Source organism: Leptopilina heterotoma, unplaced genomic scaffold (genome assembly GCF_015476425.1).
Source record: "Leptopilina heterotoma isolate Lh14 unplaced genomic scaffold, ASM1547642v1 Lhet_38, whole genome shotgun sequence".
NCBI lineage: Eukaryota > Metazoa > Arthropoda > Insecta > Hymenoptera > Figitidae > Leptopilina > Leptopilina heterotoma.
Genome location: NW_025111054.1, coordinates 2,446,718 through 2,465,685, shown reverse-complemented (window position 1 = coordinate 2,465,685; position 18,968 = coordinate 2,446,718). Strand labels below are relative to the sequence as shown.

The 18,968-nt window shown below is 31.2% G+C and overlaps 1 protein-coding gene across 1 annotated transcript in view; it reads left to right on the top strand.

The window, feature by feature from the left end:
* Nucleotides 1–14,735, top strand: part of LOC122505890 (radial spoke head protein 6 homolog A) — a 31,398-nt gene extending 16,663 nt beyond the window's left edge. Inside the window, exons 10-11 of the mRNA XM_043617759.1 lie at nucleotides 12,833–13,059; nucleotides 14,600–14,735. Coding sequence (XP_043473694.1) covers nucleotides 12,833–13,059; nucleotides 14,600–14,735 — 363 coding nt within the window. The remainder of the gene's footprint in view (nucleotides 1–12,832; nucleotides 13,060–14,599) is intronic.
* The last annotated feature ends 4,233 nt before the right edge of the window (nucleotides 14,736–18,968 follow it).

Here is an 18,968-nt window from a genome sequence, read left to right as displayed (position 1 = left end):
AAAAGTTGTAGAGCTGGAAAATACCTTTCAAATGACGGGTCATACGTTAAAAAAGGTTAATTAGTTTAGTTGCAAATGAATTTAAACCATTACAAATAGCACTTTCTTAATTGTTGAATAACTTTGTTAATATGTTACATCCCGAGCGGAAAGCGAGGTTATTTTGAATTTTAATTATTATTTATTTTATTTCGGAGGAATGGTAGGCTGATTAAGTCAAGTTGGTAAAGCTTGACTATTTATTTTTTATGTGAGTACGTTGTTTTCTATCGATCCTACGGGGGTCGTCTTACAATTATTCCAAATTTAATTGTTAGATAATTACCTTTTCTTAAGAATTTTAGGATATTTAATAAATTTAACTCGAAAATTTAATGATTTTAAATTTTAAATGAAATATTTATTATCTTTGATTACAAGAAAGAATGAGATGTATAAATGTTGTTGTGTTTAAAATGTTAATACAATTTGTTTAAAATATAAACGGTACTTACAATTACCTCTGTTCAGAGGGCAGGTACAAAGATGATTTTTGACAAGGAATATAATTCCTATAGTCGTTGACACTGTGAGGTTTTACAACTCTTTAAAAAGAACGGTTGCGACTTTGTCACAGTTTTTAGTTCTTATTTTCCGAAAGCACACACGTCACGTTTGCAATTCGTATCTCGAAAATAAACTAGGTTACGACGGATAATCTATTATTTAATTTTGAGAACACCGACTCACAAATCTGGCGATAATGAATACTTGCTCAATATTTTAGAGCAACGAGTAAACTTTATACTGTTTGAAAGTGTAAGATTTACGGCCAAAATTATGAATTCCGAAGGGTCAAGCTTAAAGATGAAATTGTCACGACGCGAACGTAGCGATGACTTTGTATCGAAATAAACTGACGGATGACAATGGATTTGCATGGGGTTTTATAGTAGCAAATCTTCCTTAGTGGGAGACAAAAGATCAAAGATCATCCCCATCTCCAAGCTTGATTTCTAGATCATCCCAAGAATTGAGTCACTTCTTGGAGCTTTGTGACCACCTGCATCACATATAGTATATCGCGAGTATCACTATTCCATGGGATAGTAAACATTCCCAGGAAGAAAACTAAGCTTGCATCTTCGCAATATACTTATGTGAGTCAAGTCCACTCATAATGCGTATATAAAATTATTTATAATTTATATATGTGTGCATTTTCATATCGAGTCTCATAGCTTCAGTATCTATGAAGAGTATTGAATTTTGTAAACTATGAGGATCGATATAAAGATGAACTATTTTGAAATACATTCCATGCTCTATGCAGCTGCAATATAATTCTTAGAAAGTAATGCATAGAGAACAGAAAATACATTTGTTTGTGATATTGAAATCATATTTGAATTTTGGGATCATAATATTAATTTTGAAACAAGAATATTGCGTGAGAAGTAATCAGCCAGTTAAATAATATTTATTTAATTGTTGCTGTTCTGTATCAAAATTTTGTAATTATATTTATTTAAAGGTTAATTTAATGTTTGTGAATTTGATAAAAGTAATAGTATTATTTCTCTAATATTTTTCTTATTAATTTTTATATCTATTGTCTTTCTATTATTTTTATTTCAAACGCAATATCTATTTTCTTAACACTTTTCATATGCGATCATCAACAATGATTCATCGCTAATGTCTTTAGTTTCAAAGAGAGAATTTTGTTACTGGGATGTAACAAATAATTATCGAATTTGTTTATAACTTCCCAGAAATATTCTCCTTGCGAGGCAAAATAAATTCCAAAAAAATTCAACTTCATCGGATAAATAGTTTATGCATAATTCGATTTGTTAACTAAAAACATGTAATTTTTTAATGGAATTTCCCCACTTTTGGACATGCGAATTTCGTTTTTTTTCTTGTAAAGTACACTCAAGGAGTCAAACTTTCATAACAGTTAACCACTTCACTGGCAGGGCGTTCCAAATGGCGTTCCACGCGCCGAGGCCCAGACTGGCAAAAACACCGAAATGGCGTTCCTAAAAAAACTCTTTTTTTAAAGAGTGTACACCACATTTAACTATTGTAAAGCAATATTTCTATAGTTTAGACATCAGAGAACAAGATTATCACAATAAAAATTTTAGTTTTTGTGATTTTCAACGCTTTTCCGAACGTTCAAATCGGCTGTTTTTAATAATTTTCAACAAATGGCGTTCCACTTTTTTTCAATTTTTACGCAATATAACTCGTATTTTTATTAAAAAAAGATATTTATATACAATATTATAATATAATAATATAATAATATAATAAAAATAATAACTATAACTATTATTTATCATTATAAATAGTAATATTATACGTATATGTATATACATGTATATATATATCTATAAAATTAAAATTTTTGCTATAATAATAATAATAATAATAATAATAATAATAATAATAATAATAATAATAATAATAATAATAATAATAATAATAATAATAATAATAATAATAATAATAATAATAATAATAATAATAATAATAATAATAATAATAATAATAATAATAATAATAATAATAATAATTATTTTTTTTTTTAAAATCCATTTATATAATGGAAATAATTTAAAAAATTTTATATAAAATATTCAAATTTCTTTCAAGAAAATATATTATAAAATATAGTATTTTTTTCTAAAAGATATAAATTTTTGATTTTTCAGTAATCAATGCATTTGCTAGAGAGTTAAATCTCCACCCAGAGCACGCCACGTGGAGGCTGCAATGATAAGTTTTTGTGCTCCATTTTTTTTTTAATTTTTTTTTAATTTTTTTTTTTAAATATTTTTTAATTTTTTTTTTGTTTTTAACTATTTTTTATTTTTTTTTGTTTTTAACTATTTTGAAATTTTTTTTTTGTTTTTAACTATTTTTTAATGTTTTTTTGTTTTATTTAATTTTTTTTAAAATAACTTTTTGGGTTTTATTTGTTTAATTATTAATTTAATAAATTTTTTGAATTTTTCGAAGTATAATTTTCTGAAAATATTATCAGTATCATTCTTACTCTGAATGTTTTTCCATTTCATCAAAACATGATTTACAAAGAGGCATTTCACATACGTTACAAATCCATGTAGTGTCAGTTCTAATTTTTTTTTCTGAGCACTTTTCACATCTTAATCTCTTTCGTTTGATTTTACCATTTGAAGGAATTTTTGTTAGTTTGTGAGTCTGTGAGGTTTTTTTGTTTCTCGGTTTCTTAGCTGTTTTTCTTTGGACTCCATATTCTTGCAATATCTCTCGAGCAAGTTGCAGCCTAAACTCACAATGACTTTTTTTTTCGTCGTTATGCAAAATATTATAAACAATATTGGCATTAAATATTGCCATGTCCAATAAATTTAATGCGACTTTTTGATACCAGCGGTAAGTTTTTCTTTGGACCTCATAGGGCTTTATTATTTGGTCGCATTTATCGACACCCCCCATATTGCTATTATAAATTGCGACTACTTTTGGTTTTTTGATTGCTTGACCTGTTTTGTGGTCGGTTCTACCAGTTTCGATGAATTCTGAACCAGGAAGCGTACTTAACATGGTGACAACTTTCTTGTCTTTCCAAATAACTACTAAAAGGTTATTTGAATGAAATGTCACCACTGTATTTCGAGCTAGTTTGTTTAACTTCATTCCCTTCGTAATTGGCATTTTTTTTCGGTTGGTTCTAACGGTACCAATAACGTTATTTTTTTGCTCATACAATTTGGCAAATAACGTAGGAGAACTGTACCAATTGTCGATGAATAGAATCCTTCCCTGGCCATTCAAATCATCTAGCAATTTCATTACTACTTTCCCAGAGATTCCTATCATTTTACTCTCATCTTCAGGATCTTTACCAATGTAAACTGATGCATTATATATATATCCATTAACAGAATCACAACATTTATATATTTTAATGCCGAAACGTGATCTTTTGCTCAAATTACATTGCTTGAATGATAAACGCCCTTTAAATTTTAATAATGATTCGTCAATGCTAATTTTTTCCCCTGGCCTATAAGCTATTTTAAATTTTTCTATCATCATTTCAAATAAAGGTCTTATTTTTCGTAACTTGTCAATCGATTCGTCTTCAGAATAATGTAAATATCTACTTATTGCTTGAAATCTTTTTAAAGACATATATTGTCCAAACACAGGGGTAAACAACAAGGGGTCATTTGATTAGTACATTTCATAAGAAGGTTTTTTTATTAATCCCATTAAAATTACTAACCCATAATACGTGTACAATTCGGAAACAGAAATATTTTTCCAAGATAGAATTCTGGAATTGCCCTTTAAAATGTTTGATTCATTTAGTAAATCAAGTTTGGAACTATGGTAAATATTTGTCATGGCGCAAATCATTTCCATGACATCAAGCGAATAAAAGTATTTAAAAATATCAATGGGTTTGCACTCTGAATTAAAATTGCAGTCACTATTAATTCCTACTTTAGGATCATTAAATTCGTGAATGGTGGGATTAAAGTTATCATCTTTTACCCATGAAAAATTATTGCGAAATTTTTTCCATCGATCCTTTAAAGGCATATCGGATTCATCGCAAGATGAATCGCTATCATCACTACTGCTATAGTATAGAGTGAAATCTTCATCGCTATCACTATCATCAGAGTCAGAAAAATGTAAATCATCCATTTTATTACTTTGCAAAAGATTTAGATGCTCTAAACAAAAAAAAATTCTGTAAAAGAAATGCCGTCAGTCGTAAACACGTGCTGTCCATAGAGGAGTGTAGAGAAAATAGGTTAAGTTTTCATCCCCACCACTCAATCGTAAATGAACACTCCACAGTCCTATTTGAGCTGCGCAAACTTTATTGAAACAGTGAAAACCAACTTTTGACTGACTTTACAAATTATAATAAACATAAAAATTATTGTAATCTAAATTTTTAAGATTCTATTTCTATTACTTAATTAGAATATTATTTCATTTACTTTTTTATTATCTCATTTTCAATAAGCTAATAATAACAACAACAATAATAATAATAATAATAATAATAATAATAATTATTATTATTATATTAATATATAATATATATATATTATTATTTATATTATATAAATTATATTATATTTATATTATATATATTATTATATATTATTATTATTATTATTATTATTATAGCAAAAATTTTAATTTTATAGATATATATATACATGTATATACATATACGTATAATATTACTATTTATAATGATAAATAATAGTTATAGTTATTATTTTTATTATATTATTATATTATGATATTGTATATAAATATCTTTTTTTAATAAAAATACGAGTTATATTGCGTAAAAATTGAAAAAAAGTGGAACGCCATTTGTTGAAAATTATTAAAAACAGCCGATTTGAACGTTCGGAAAAGCGTTGAAAATCACAAAAACTAAAATTTTTATTGTGATAATCTTGTTCTCTGATGTCTAAACTATAGAAATATTGCTTTACAATAGTTAAATGTGGTGTACACTCTTTAAAAAAAGAGTTTTTTTAGGAACGCCATTTCGGTGTTTTTGCCAGTCTGGGCCTCGGCGCGTGGAACGCCATTTGGAACGCCCTGCCAGTGAAGTGGTTAAACAGAAATTCGATTTTTTTCATTTAAGTGCACTCTCAATCCATCTCAGAATCAGATAATAACTCACACATTCATATTTTCTCAATTGATAGGCTACTAATTTTTAACGAACTGAAAGAATTAAACATTAACAAGGGCGCTGGATCGGATGGGATTCCACCTTTTTTGTTAAAGTCGTGTTGCTCAACATTTGTTGAACCGTTGTACATTTTGTTCAATAGGTCCATTTCATGTGGGATCTTTCCCTTCGAATGGAAGAATGGAATCATTATCCCTGTATATAAAAATGGTGACAGACACAATATTAGTAATTACCGTCCAATATCATTACTCAACACTATAGCTAAAATTTTTGAATCTATTATTAACAAACTTATCTATGGTCAAACTTCTAATATATTAGTTCCTGAGCAGCATGGCTTTACCAGGGGTAAATCAACGGCAACTAACCTGGTTATTTTCACTGAATTTATATCGAGAAATGTACTAGATGGCAATCAGGTGGATACAGTCTATACTGATTTCAGCAAAGCATTTGATAAAGTTAATCATAGTATTCTTGTAAATAAACTTAAATCGCTTGGTTTCAGCAATGGTCTCCTCCTTTGGATTGCCAACTATCTCTCGAATAGGTTCTCGGTGGTGAGAGTCGGCTATGCTTATTCTGCGGTTTTTTGTTCTACTTCCGGAGTACCACAGGGCTCGAACCTCGGACCTCTTTTGTTTCTGCTGTTTATAAATGATGTTAGCACAGTTATTAAAAAATGCTTTTTCTCTTTGTTTGGTGATGATTTTAAATTATACAAAGTAATTACCTGTCTTCAAGACTGCATAGATTTACAATCTGATATTAATTGTTTAAATGTTTGGTCAACTGAAAATAAGCTTTCTATAAATGTAAATAAATGCAGTGTTATTTCTTTTCAAAGAAAAAGATTATCATCATCACTTATGTATTCCTATGCCATAAATGATTCAATTATTCCAAGAGTGTCGGAGGTTCGTGACCTTGGTGTCACATTTGACACCAAATTGCAATTTGGCGATCATATTAATAATGTTGTGAGTAGTGCTAAGAGTGCTCTGGGTTACCTCACTCGTAATGCAATTAATTTCAATAATTTGCGAGTATTGAAAGTTTTATATTTTGCTAATGTGAGGTCTATTGTGGAATATTTATCTGTGTTATGGAAACCCTACCACGACAATGATATATTAAGAATTGAAAGAGTACAAAATGTTTTTTTACTTATTGTTTTTGTTTAAAATTATTAATGGTTTTGTCTGTTGTCCTGAAATTCTATCGCGGATGGATTTCTTTGTACCTTCAAGAGAGCTGCGCAATGCTCCTTTGTTTCTTGTCAATACTACAAGTACTGTTTTTGCTGACAATTGTTTATATATTAGATTGTTGAAAGAAGCTAATTCTCTCTCTAATAGAATTGATTTTTTTTCACACTCAATTAGAGGTTTTTCGACTCAACTGCGTGTACTACTTTCTGAAACTAATTAAGCGTCAAAATATTTTTTTATATATATATATTAATTTAATTATGAGTACTTTGTACAAAAAGGCATTTTTTTCTATGTAGCCCGTTTACACGTGAAATAAATTTTTTAAATAATAATGGACTTCAAAAAAGGGTATGTTTTTTGTTATAAACAAATAGAATAACTCAGTCAATTTTCACTTTATCAATTTGGTGTAAACGGTATTTAATTTCATTTGTTTTCACAAAACTTTTTCAAAAAAAAATCCGATCTTGTTTAAAGGGGGGGAGAGTTAGTTTTTATTTTTCAAAAAATTCCTGACTAGTTAATAATTAATATTTTTAATTAAAAATAAAAAAATATGAAAATATATAATGTTAAAGTGAGTAATGGATAATTATAATTACATTATATTAATGGATGATTAAAATAATGTTTATTGTAAATTGTTTGTGTAAATAACATTAAATAAAAAAATTTAATTATAATACTTTTTCAGTTTTGACTCATCTTTGTTTATATAATAAAAATTTTTGAATAACATTTTTAAACAAAAAAAATAATATTTTCAATACTACAACTATTACACGCAATGCTACATGCTTCTGTATAAATAATTTAATTCTTTTTTTTGCGTAATATTACTATAAAGTCAATGGAATAATATGTATGAAAAATTTTTTTTTGTAAAACTTAATAAAGATTAATAAAATTTTGTTGTTAAAAATTTTTTTTATTACTATCAAAAAAATTGCATTTTGAAAAAATATTTACTTATTTTTGCATTGAGCGTAAAAAAGTAAAGCAAATTAATAAAAAAGAGATGAAAATCGGATAATAATTAACGCAGTTATGACCATTTTTGTGAATTTGACGGCTGAATTATTCTGTTTGTGGCGGGCGAAATTCCCGCGTAAATTCCCCCACTCCACCGTCCAAGGATTGAAAAAAATATTCAAGTACTTTCACTTGAAAGTAAATGAAAAATAAATGAAAAATAAAAGCACAAAATCGGATGTTCAATTTTTGTTTATAAATTACATGTATTGAACTATAAGTGGTGCAATTTTCAATTAAAAATATTAATTATTAACTAGTCAGAAATTTTTTGAAAAATAAAAACTAACTCTCCCCCCCTTGAAACTAGATCGGATTTTTTTTTGAAAAAGTTTTGTGAAAACAAATGAAATTAAATGCCGCTTACGCCAAATTGATAAAGTGAAAATTGACTGAGTTATTCCATTATTTCCATTTGTTTATGACAAAAAAACATACCCTTCTTTGAAGTCCATTATTATGCACTTAAATTAAACAAATCGAATTTCTGTTTAACTGGAATGAAAGTTTGACTCCTTAAGTGTACTTTACAAGAAAAAAAAAACGAAATTCGCATGTCCAAAAGTGGGGAAATTCCATTGAAAAATTACATGTTTTTAGCCTCGCAAGGGGAATATTTCTGGGAAGTTATAAACAAATTCGATAATTATTAACAAAGTTATTCAACAATTAAAAGTGCTATTTTTAATGGTTTAAATTCATTTGCAACTAAACTAATTAACCTTTTTTAACGTATGACCCGTCATTTGAAAGGTATTTTCAAGCTCTACAACTTTGAATCACAACTTTTTCCTCTAAAATGTAACCGGAAGTAACAGTCATCGAAAAACTACGTTTTCCAAACTTTGACGATTGTTTATACCATTTTTTGCAACCGGAAATCGAGAGCAAACTATGGGGCTCTTATATGGAGCCCCTAAACTACCAGAAACCACTGAGACTTTGCTGTTTGTATTTTTGTGCACTTTTTGCACTCACCGACTGGCCTATTAGTGCAGTGTTATTCGAAGGTGTGTTTAAACTAATGTGAAAAAAGTAACTGTTGTCGTAGCTAAAATTAAAATTGTCAAAATTTTAAAAATATAAAAAATAGAATTGAGGAGCCGAGAAGAAGAACTCGCCGAGCACGTGAACGAACTCTCTAATACCAGTCGGGGAGCAGTGAGCGCCTCTGGGCCTGTCACTGCTTTCTTGTCTGGTATTAGCGCATGATTTCGAGCGCTCGTCGAGTTCTTCTTCCCTGCTCCTCAATTGAAAAGTTGTGAAAATTTATAGTTTCAACAACGCATTGTTAAAAAAAATACAAGTATTTACACGGTGATCAGTCGTCTGATACCTGAGTGTGTTTTTAAATTTTTTATGTAACCATATAATACTGTGTACAGCCTGTAATAAAAAAAAATATATATATATATGTACAATAACAAATATAAATATCTTCTCGTAAAAATTTAACAATAAAAGTAATGTCGTTTTATAGATATCGCTATGTTTTCTAAAAAAAATATTGGAGTCATATTATCTTAATATTAATATTTAATTATAACAAAGTGGTTTTTATTGTTTAGAAGAGACCTTTTTTCTTATCATAGGTGCGCATCATGGGTCTTACGTTAAAATTAAATTTACTTTCCGAAGTCGAAGGTGCAGGATTTGCCTGCCCCGTTGCATTGTAATTTAAATGTGCATTGCTCGCCTGAATATTTGTTTCGGAATTCGTGTCTTTTGCGAAAAAGGCTAGCTTTAAATTTTCTATTGATATTTGTTTATTATTTTCGTTAATTTCCACTTCGAATACCCTATCAGAAGTGCGTTTGATAACTTCATGTGGTCCAGAGTTTGGGCATTCAAGCACTTTTTTACTGTACCGATTTTAAAAAGAAATGCGAGCAAGTATATATATATGTCTTGGTGAAAGAATATTTTCCTTTTATGCTTGTGCTCTACGGGTACAGGTTTAACCGTCCTCATATGTTTCCTGAATTCTTCGATGAAGATTAGTTGATTCGCAGAGAAATCTTCTGATAACACGATTTCTCCCTGAATTCTGAGGGTACAAGCACTCGGCCAGCGACGCTCCCGAGTCCAAAACATTGTTTCGTAAACCTGACAGGCCGTAGAGAGAGAATGAACCCATTTAGAATTACTATAGCACATAATCGCTGCTTTAAAAGTACGGTGCCAACGTTTTGTAACGATTGTTAATTAAGTGAGAACAGATTTTACTAAGTTTCTCGAGGATTTCGACATAATCCACCAAAAAACTTCACCTTATTCGCCCCAATGCAACCCGGTCTAGAGAGCAACGTGGGATAACCTACTTCCAGAACTCCAATTTGCAATAAACACCGCCAAGAACGAAAGTACACTGTTCACCCCGGCCTATCTAAATTATCAACGTGAATTAACTATTTCGAAATCCCTTAAAAACGCGATCGAAAAAGATCAACAACGGATCTGTCGCGGAGACATCCGATCGCATAATTACGCGTTCTTTCAAGGCCTGTACGATGGATTTTATCTTTTGTTCTCGTAAAGGACAGATTTCGACCCATTTAGTGAATTTGTCCTGAAAGACCAGTAAATATTTGTGTCCCCTGGATGAGCGTACTAATGGACCGACGATGTCCATAGACACGTATTCCCAGGGGACGGTAGCGTTCGATGTTCCCATCTTACCGGGTATTACGGTTTGCGGATTCTTATATGCACTTCCTAAGGAGGCGCACTTCCTTACGTAAGCTGTTATTTCGCCGTTCATACCAGGACAGTAGTAGTTTTCGGCTATGCGCGAAATTGTTTTAGCGATGCCTAAATGTCGGCCGTGGGCGCATCGTGGTTTTCGATTAGGACTTTGTTTCTCAGTGGTCGAGGTACGCAAAGCTTCCAAGATTTATCCCGGTCAGTAAAGTTCAACGAGTGTAACATGTGTCTATATAACTTTCCGTTTATAACTGGATATTCAGGATAACGATCCGGATTCGCGACCGTCGCCATTGGCAGATTTTCGTACCAGTGGCACTGATTCGTTTCGGTAATATTGAAGATCGTTTCTTCGAGCGTCTCGTTGGTGTCCTTTCCGTCGTTAATTGGATTGCGTGAAAGCGCGTCTGCTACCTTGTTCAGGATTCCTCTCCGATACTTTATTTCGAAGTCGAATTGCTGGAGATATACACTTCACCTGGCTATTAGACCGGCTGGACTAATTATCGATTTTAACCATTTTAACGATAGATGGTCCGTAATTACGGTGAATGGATTTAACCTTCTAGGTAATAATGCATTTCAGCTATCCCCCAGACTACCGTAAGACACTCCTTCTCTGTCACTGAGTAATTTATTTCGGATTTGTTTAATGTACGGCTTGCGTACGCTATAACTACTACTTTACCGTTTTGCAATTGCGTAAGCACCGCGCCTAAACCGTGTTGACAAGCGTCGCTCTGGAGACAAAAAGGAATGTTGAAATCGGGTACTGCGAGAACTGGAGAACTTATTAATTTATCTTTTAATGATCCGTACCCCAGTTCCATCTATGTCCTTTTTTAGTAAATCCGTAAGGGGTTTTGTTAACGTGAAAAAATTCGTTATGAAGCGTCGGTACCACGAAACAACGCCGATAAATCGGCGTAATTCGGTAGTATTTTGTGGTACCTTAAAAGACGAGATTGGTTCCATTTTTCTGGGGTCGGTAGGTATACCGTTTTCATCTACAATGTGGCGAGATATTTTATCTCCGTTTTTGAAAGCTCTGATTTATGGACATTTACTTTCAAGTTCGCGTCACGTAGTAATTTTAAGATACGTCTAAAGTTTTCTAGGTTTTCGTTTACTGTTTTCCCTAATACGATAACGTCGTCTAAATAAACGAATACGCGCACGCCTAGTTCCGGTTGTAATACTTTTTTAATAATACAATATTGGTATAATCCCCTTCCTGGTACGAAGAAAGCTGTAATCAGTCTACATTCCTGTGATAAGGGGATATTCGAATATCCGTTTCGTTGGTCTATTTTCGTGAAATATTTGGAATCGTGCAATTTATCAAGAGTTGAATTGACCTGAGGAATTTGGTATACGTGTCGTTCTGTGACAATGTTTACCTTCCTATAGTCATTCCCCTCTTTTAGTTCTCGAAAAATCTGTTTTTAACCTCTTTTAAGCCTCTTTAAACTTCTAAATCCACTTTTGAACTTAAAAACTTCAGAAATTGATTTTTCCGCACTATTACAGGTTCAAAAGAGGTTAAAAAGAGAAGAAAGGAGGCTTAAAAGAGGTCAAAAAAAAGATTTTATAAAATATTTTGCAAACTAAAATTGTCATTTTTTTCACAGAGTTATATTTTAATTGACCTATAGAGAATGCAAATAATAGTTTTTGAATGATTTCAATAAATCTATTTTAGAATAGACAGAAATTTAAAAAATTTTAAATTTACAAAAATTTAAAATCCTCTTTTCAATCTCTAAACATCGGAATGTGGATTTTTCCGCATCGTTTTCAGGTTCAAAAGAGGTTTAAAAAAGGAGGCTCAAAAGAGGGTCTAAATTTTTACTCGGGACAGACTCATACCAATCAATTTGATGGATCATTAGACAAATCTACGTCCTTTACCTCATTTGATAATGAAAAAATTAAATTAGGATCATTTGAGGACCATAGGCGTAATTTAAAACTGATTAGATCTAATATATCAATTATTTCATTTCTGAGTTTAAGAGCATTTGAAAATGTGTCCCTACGTGTCATTAAATTGACTACATAGAAATCGTCTTTAACAACTTAAGCTATTTTTAATATTGACCGAGTTATAGATCAAAAACTGTTATTTAAGGTTGTTTTCTGGATAATTACCAAATTATTTTAACAGGACTATAACATTGAAGAAGAAGAGAATGTGGCAGATGTGGATGAAAACATAAAAATATTTAATAATGAAGAAAGTACACCATTGTTAACTCCTCTGTCTGAAGATGAAACCTCAAAGTTTTTTACACCCTGGTCCTCAAGGCAATCATCTCAATTTCAACAAAATATTTCTATTGCTATAGTTCGATCAAATGTATGGCCTGGAGCATTTACGTTTGCTTTAAATAAGTAAGTTTATTCATTAATTTACTTAGGTTTGGATATATAAACTGTTGTGTGGATATTAATGTTAAAGGGAATAATTCTTGCAATTAAATCGTAAAGTCACTTAGACTACCATACTCCCACTATCCAATCAATCTAATCATTCCCTAATAGGTGAGCCCTATCCGGCCCTGATCAGGGCCCCAGCGAAATTTCTACACGGGAATTAAAATAAATATAAAACTATACATTGCCTTTAGGAGATACTCAAAACGTCTCTCTACAGATAATTCACTGTAAATAAAAGGTTCTAAATTAGAGCTGATTTTCGGTATTAAAATAGAACCAAATGCCGATTTAGTACCTAAAATTGGTACTAAATTAGTACCTTTCTATTTACAGTATTTTTATATAAATTAATTTTCAAATACACGCATAAATTCTTATGACTTTTTATACACAAGTTCCCTAACAAAAACTGGAACAGTTGAATTATGCTTGAAATCATACTAAATGATCACGCACTATAGATTTTAATTATTAAAGATCGTTTAATAGTTCATGTACATATCTAATAGGCAGTATAATGTGTAGATAAGTTTCTCTATTGCGTGCCTGTGTATTATTTCAAGCTTTTCGGACTTTAAAGCGGCGAGTATGTACTTAGGCATGTCATGCCCCACACTTACTAAAACATTATTAAATCCAAAAATTTCCACTGTATCGTTTTGGTACTTCGAATAGCTAGATTTATGGATTTATAAGAAAAGATAGTAGTGTGGTGATAGTGTTGTGCAAATTATGTTTTAAATTACTTGGACTTAAACGTCATTTTGGCATATCATTCTGCCTATATGTGTACAACATGCGAGATTTTTTTGTCTTTGAATGAAAGAAAATCGAATCGTAATACATACATTCTAAAAAGCAGTGTTATACTTCTCATTCTATAATGTTTAAAGTCCTAACTTTGTAAAAGTAAAAATTTTATTTTATAAAAGTTTAAATGTTTTATTTATAATCATATGATAAATCTTAATACAAAGACTTGTTGTCATCATAAATAAATAATTAAGGAAATATATTTTACTACATGACTTTTTATAATAAAATACCCGAAATTAACTTAATGTAGCCATATGTAACATTTATAGTCAATTTTACAGTCAGGGCATATCATGCCCATCACATAGTTGGTGTAACAGTTTCGGTACATACTCGCCGGGTTAAGCATTTATTCAGATAGTACGTAATCTTGTAGCAATATACCGGAGAGTTTACAGTGAAATATTCCACAATAAGTTTGCAGCTAGGTTATGTAAGCTTATATATAATTTATTAATTATAATATAATAATTATACCTAATACATACATAAAATATGTTAAAATAAACACATTAATTTATTAATTTCCACAAAGATCTGACAGAAAAAAAAAAAATTTTTAATCTGATTTCAAAAAGCTTGCAAACTTGTACGGTAAGTTTGCTGCAAGATTATGTACTATCTGGGGAATAGTTTTTTCAGTTCAAAGATAAATAAATATTTTATTTTTAACTTAAAGGAGATTAATTAATTTATACGTCGGGTTTGGTAATAAAAAATATGCGAACAATTTTATGCCACCGTTATTGCCAAAAGTGCAAGATCAATACAACATTGCACCTGAAGTAATGGAAACTTCTGATCCATCTGACTAACCGTGGAATCAAATTATATTGTTTACTTTCATCCGCTGTATGAGAATTCGTAAGGTATGCAATAAATTTTTTTCGTATTTATTTTAGAAGATGTAAAGCTTGTAAGATTTTCTTTTTGTACATATAATTTTAATAAAATATTCTTTATTTTTTAAGGTGAAGATTAGAAAAACCTGAAATACATGATGATTAAAATGTCGATAATTATAAACTATAAATCAATAAGTGAATGTCCAATACATGTAATGGTTAAAAAGTATTAAAGTTTGCTAAGCTTTAAACATAATATATATAGGCATTATATTTTTTGCTATCATTTGTTTATGGATGCACAGTACACAGAAATAATGCAGGCGCTGCTTGATTGATGATAACATGTTTGGTTTAACATTTTAACGAATTAAAAAAAATTGAATTGAAAATTGATTGGTAAAATTGGAAAAAAATAATACATTTCGCTTTAGAGCATAATTTATAATTTATTATATTCATGTATTTTCATTAAACAAAAAGATACATGTATTAACAGATTATGTTTATAAATTAAATACAAAATTAATAATTTATTTGGTAATAAAATGATTTATCCATAAAATTCATTTTGCTCGTTATCCAATTAAAGAGCATACAATTTTTGACGAAATTTAAATACTGGCATAGGGTACGGAAAAAATCAGACATAGCCAATTGATTGAGATTTTTGTACATGATAAGCGTTTAGCTCTTCCTTGTAGAATAAGGTATTTAAGATATTGTAGATTACTATAGCATTTTCATGTACAACAAATATTTCTATAATTCATGTAAAAACTGGTAATACTTCATCTGAACTTTACAAAAGAAATACGCACAACAAATTAGCATTGGATAAATTTTCCAATAAAACATTGTGACATGCTGAAATGTAAACTCCTTGGTCGAAATTTTTTTTCGATTTCATGCCGGAAAGAGTTGCAAGCCTTGAGTTCATTTGAGCTTGATAGCGATAGGTCAATGTGTGTGGCATGCATATTTTTAAAATTCCTAACGACAGGAATAAAACATTTTGAAAAATTGTGAGTTGCTTCAATCTGAAACACGTGCAGGGCCGAAAAGTTTGATATAAAGTGAAATATCAACAAAAAAGGGAAATTTTTTAACAACTTTGTTTGCATACAGTTGATTAAATTCAGTGATGAAAATATCTATTATGTGAGATAGTTAATCTACTTTGTTTACATGGACTTTGTCAGCAGAGATTCAAAATTTGCTTTTGGATAATCTGTCTTCCCATGAAGCCCGCGGCGGGTCTCTGATCGCGTTTTATCTTTTGACAAATGTCGCATGTACTAACCCACACCTTAATATCGCGGCACATTCCCAGTCAATAGTAAAGTGAGGTTGCTCGGCGATATGTTTTTTTGATCCCGAGGTAACCTGCTTAGGGTTCGCTGTGAATTTAGTTAAAGACCTCTTGTCCCTTGTCACTAGTTTCCAAGCGTCGGCTAAGGTTGATAATTGAGGAATAAAGTGTCTGTACCACGACGCCATTCTGAGAAAACGCCGGAGCTGTTTCATCGTTTTTGTCTAGGGGTATTTTTGAATCGGCTCTACTTTTTCCGGATCTACTTGCAAGCCCTCGTGATTTACTATAAATCCTAATAGATGAAGAGATAGCGACAGTTTTGGTCAAAGGATTTTTATAAGGCTCATAATTAGAGGTTAGGTTCCTTCTTCACTCCTTTTTGGAAAAAGGTAAGTCTGGCAGCACACATGCCCTGTTTTTCACATATGAGACAGTTTAACATGTAGAAAATTTATTTTTATATTTCTAAGTGCCTACTTAATATTAAACATTATGCCTAAAATTAATTAAAAATTAATTATGAAATTTTAAGCGCTTTTTATAAGTCTGTCATTTTTTCCTCGGTTGTGTTTTACTCGTATGTGTCACCATTAAAATGACAGACCGATATTCCCCTGCTAAATATGTGAAAAAATTGTTAAAGTTGTAAAATTATGAACGAAAAATGGTAGCCGCTGAGGGCAGGGGCAAGCAATCCCAGTGGACAAAAGTGGTGTGATTCGATTTCGGAGAATGAACGTGGAACATTTGAACACTGTATGTAAGAATGAATAAGAGTATGAAAATTTAAAAAAGAGAACATGACTAGAGACTCATGCCCTGCGATGCAAAGAGACAATGAGTTAGTCGAGTTTTTGGTAACCGAGCGTAAAGATCTTTTAATCATTGATTGAACTTATGTAATTCCTTTGTTCTTATGCTATATGTATAATTCTCTTTTTCTAGTTTAATAATAATAAACTTAAAATACGATCTAAATTAATTATTTTGGGTCGGGGCGTTGATATTTTTGCGCTAGGGGAAAGGTGCGTGGAAGGGATGGCTCGAGAGTTAGGAAGTCCAATCGTCTTATATTGAACTAAAAATTCTTTTTTAAATACGATGAATTTTATCTGTAACTAATTGATTTTAAAAATCGCTAAATTTAAATTTCTAGTCATTTTACCAAACTTCAAAATAGCGAATCCAATGCTGCAGTTATACCTTTTTCGGGGATTTGAAGAAAACTAACGTTCTTTTCATTACTATTTCCTCTCGATTTTTTATGATCGCTCCACAGGATCAGGAAGAAATCGAACCTTTTTTTTATTTTTCTCTAAGATTCCATTATTTAGGATCTGGAATACCGCCTGTCTCTCTCGTTCTCAATCTAATCCTAACTACACCCTACCTTACCTTTTTTCTTCCCTCATATTCTGGATTCTTTCTAAGATACATTTGCGGTATCCGATAAGAATTGAATAAACTTTTCCACTAACGTAATTATGTGATTCCAATTTTGGGATCAAGAGGTTCTCGAACCTTTGGTCAATTTTTCTCACGATTCTTTTTAAGATACCTTTCAGGGATCTGAAAAATTCCCAATCCCTCTTTTCTCGACTTTTCCTATGATCCTTACACGGGATCAGGAAAATTTTTCTTCTCTACTTTTTCCTTCCCTATGATCGTTCCTCAGGATTCCTCAAATTACGATTAGTACGACAAATTACGATCCTGTTCCTTTAAGATTCGAAAACTTTCCCGCTGGAAATTCAATCAATCTTTCCTCATCAATGGATCCTATGATCCAATATAATTCTTCTACAATAAAAGGGACACTGCAGGCACATCTCTGTTCGGAACGTAAAGGTAAAAAAGAATCGGTCGCTGTTTTCCTTCATAGAAAAAGCATGCTTTACTGTCGCTTGCACCTCCAGGATAATGAGTTCAAGTCCACGAATCTTTGATGAACTATTAACAAGGTCAGTGGAAGCAGAATATGATGAAAGAGATCTAACAAGAACAAACCCGAAAAAAGAAGAGTCGAAACCTGAGCCAAAACCAAAAGTTCCAAAAGGTCAGAGTTGTTGATACTGTCAAAAGTGCCATCTTCATCATGATTGCGAAATTTACCAAAAAATTCTGTCCGAAAAAACGGGAAAACCAGAAGGAGCACCGGAAAATTAAAGAAGGGCGGTGCCAACAAATCCCGCCGCCCACACAACCCAACAGTAACCCTCGCAGGAGAAAATAATCACACGTCGCCCGCTTTGATGAATGTAACTTCTGCAGAAAAAAAGCATCCATATTTGCAACTGAAAATTTTATATAATTATCGGTTCTCCCAGAGAATAAACAAGTAAATATTAGATCGCATCCCAAGGTAGTAGAGTTGGTTGTTCCTGGAACATTTTTCAAAAAAATGGAAGAAATTAAACTTTTTATCACGATCAACCAACATAACATGCGACTAACTTGTTTTATTAGTGAAGAACTAAAGAGGATCTAATTTTAGGCTTACCCTGGATTCAAGAACAAAAGGTAGTAATTGATGTAGCCAACGGTGTCTCGTATGCTGCGAGTAAAGAATGATTTCCTTTATATCATACTATGTTTGATTCCGAGCATCCAATGATCGGTTTACCAAAATTGGAGGTTGAAAGCGGATTCTCTTTGGAATATAAAGTCGAATTTTTAAACTTAGCTTCACGATTCCGCAAGACTCTTGATTCTCATAGCGGTTCCACATAGAGGCGAAATCGCAAAGACATTGCGACTGTCGTACCTCCACCAGCACTGTAAATTGTACCGACGCCACCCAAAACCTTGTAATTTTCTTTTTCGTAGTGATGTGGTTATTTTAATAGTATTTTATATAAAAAATTGCTTATACCCAAAAATTATTGGTA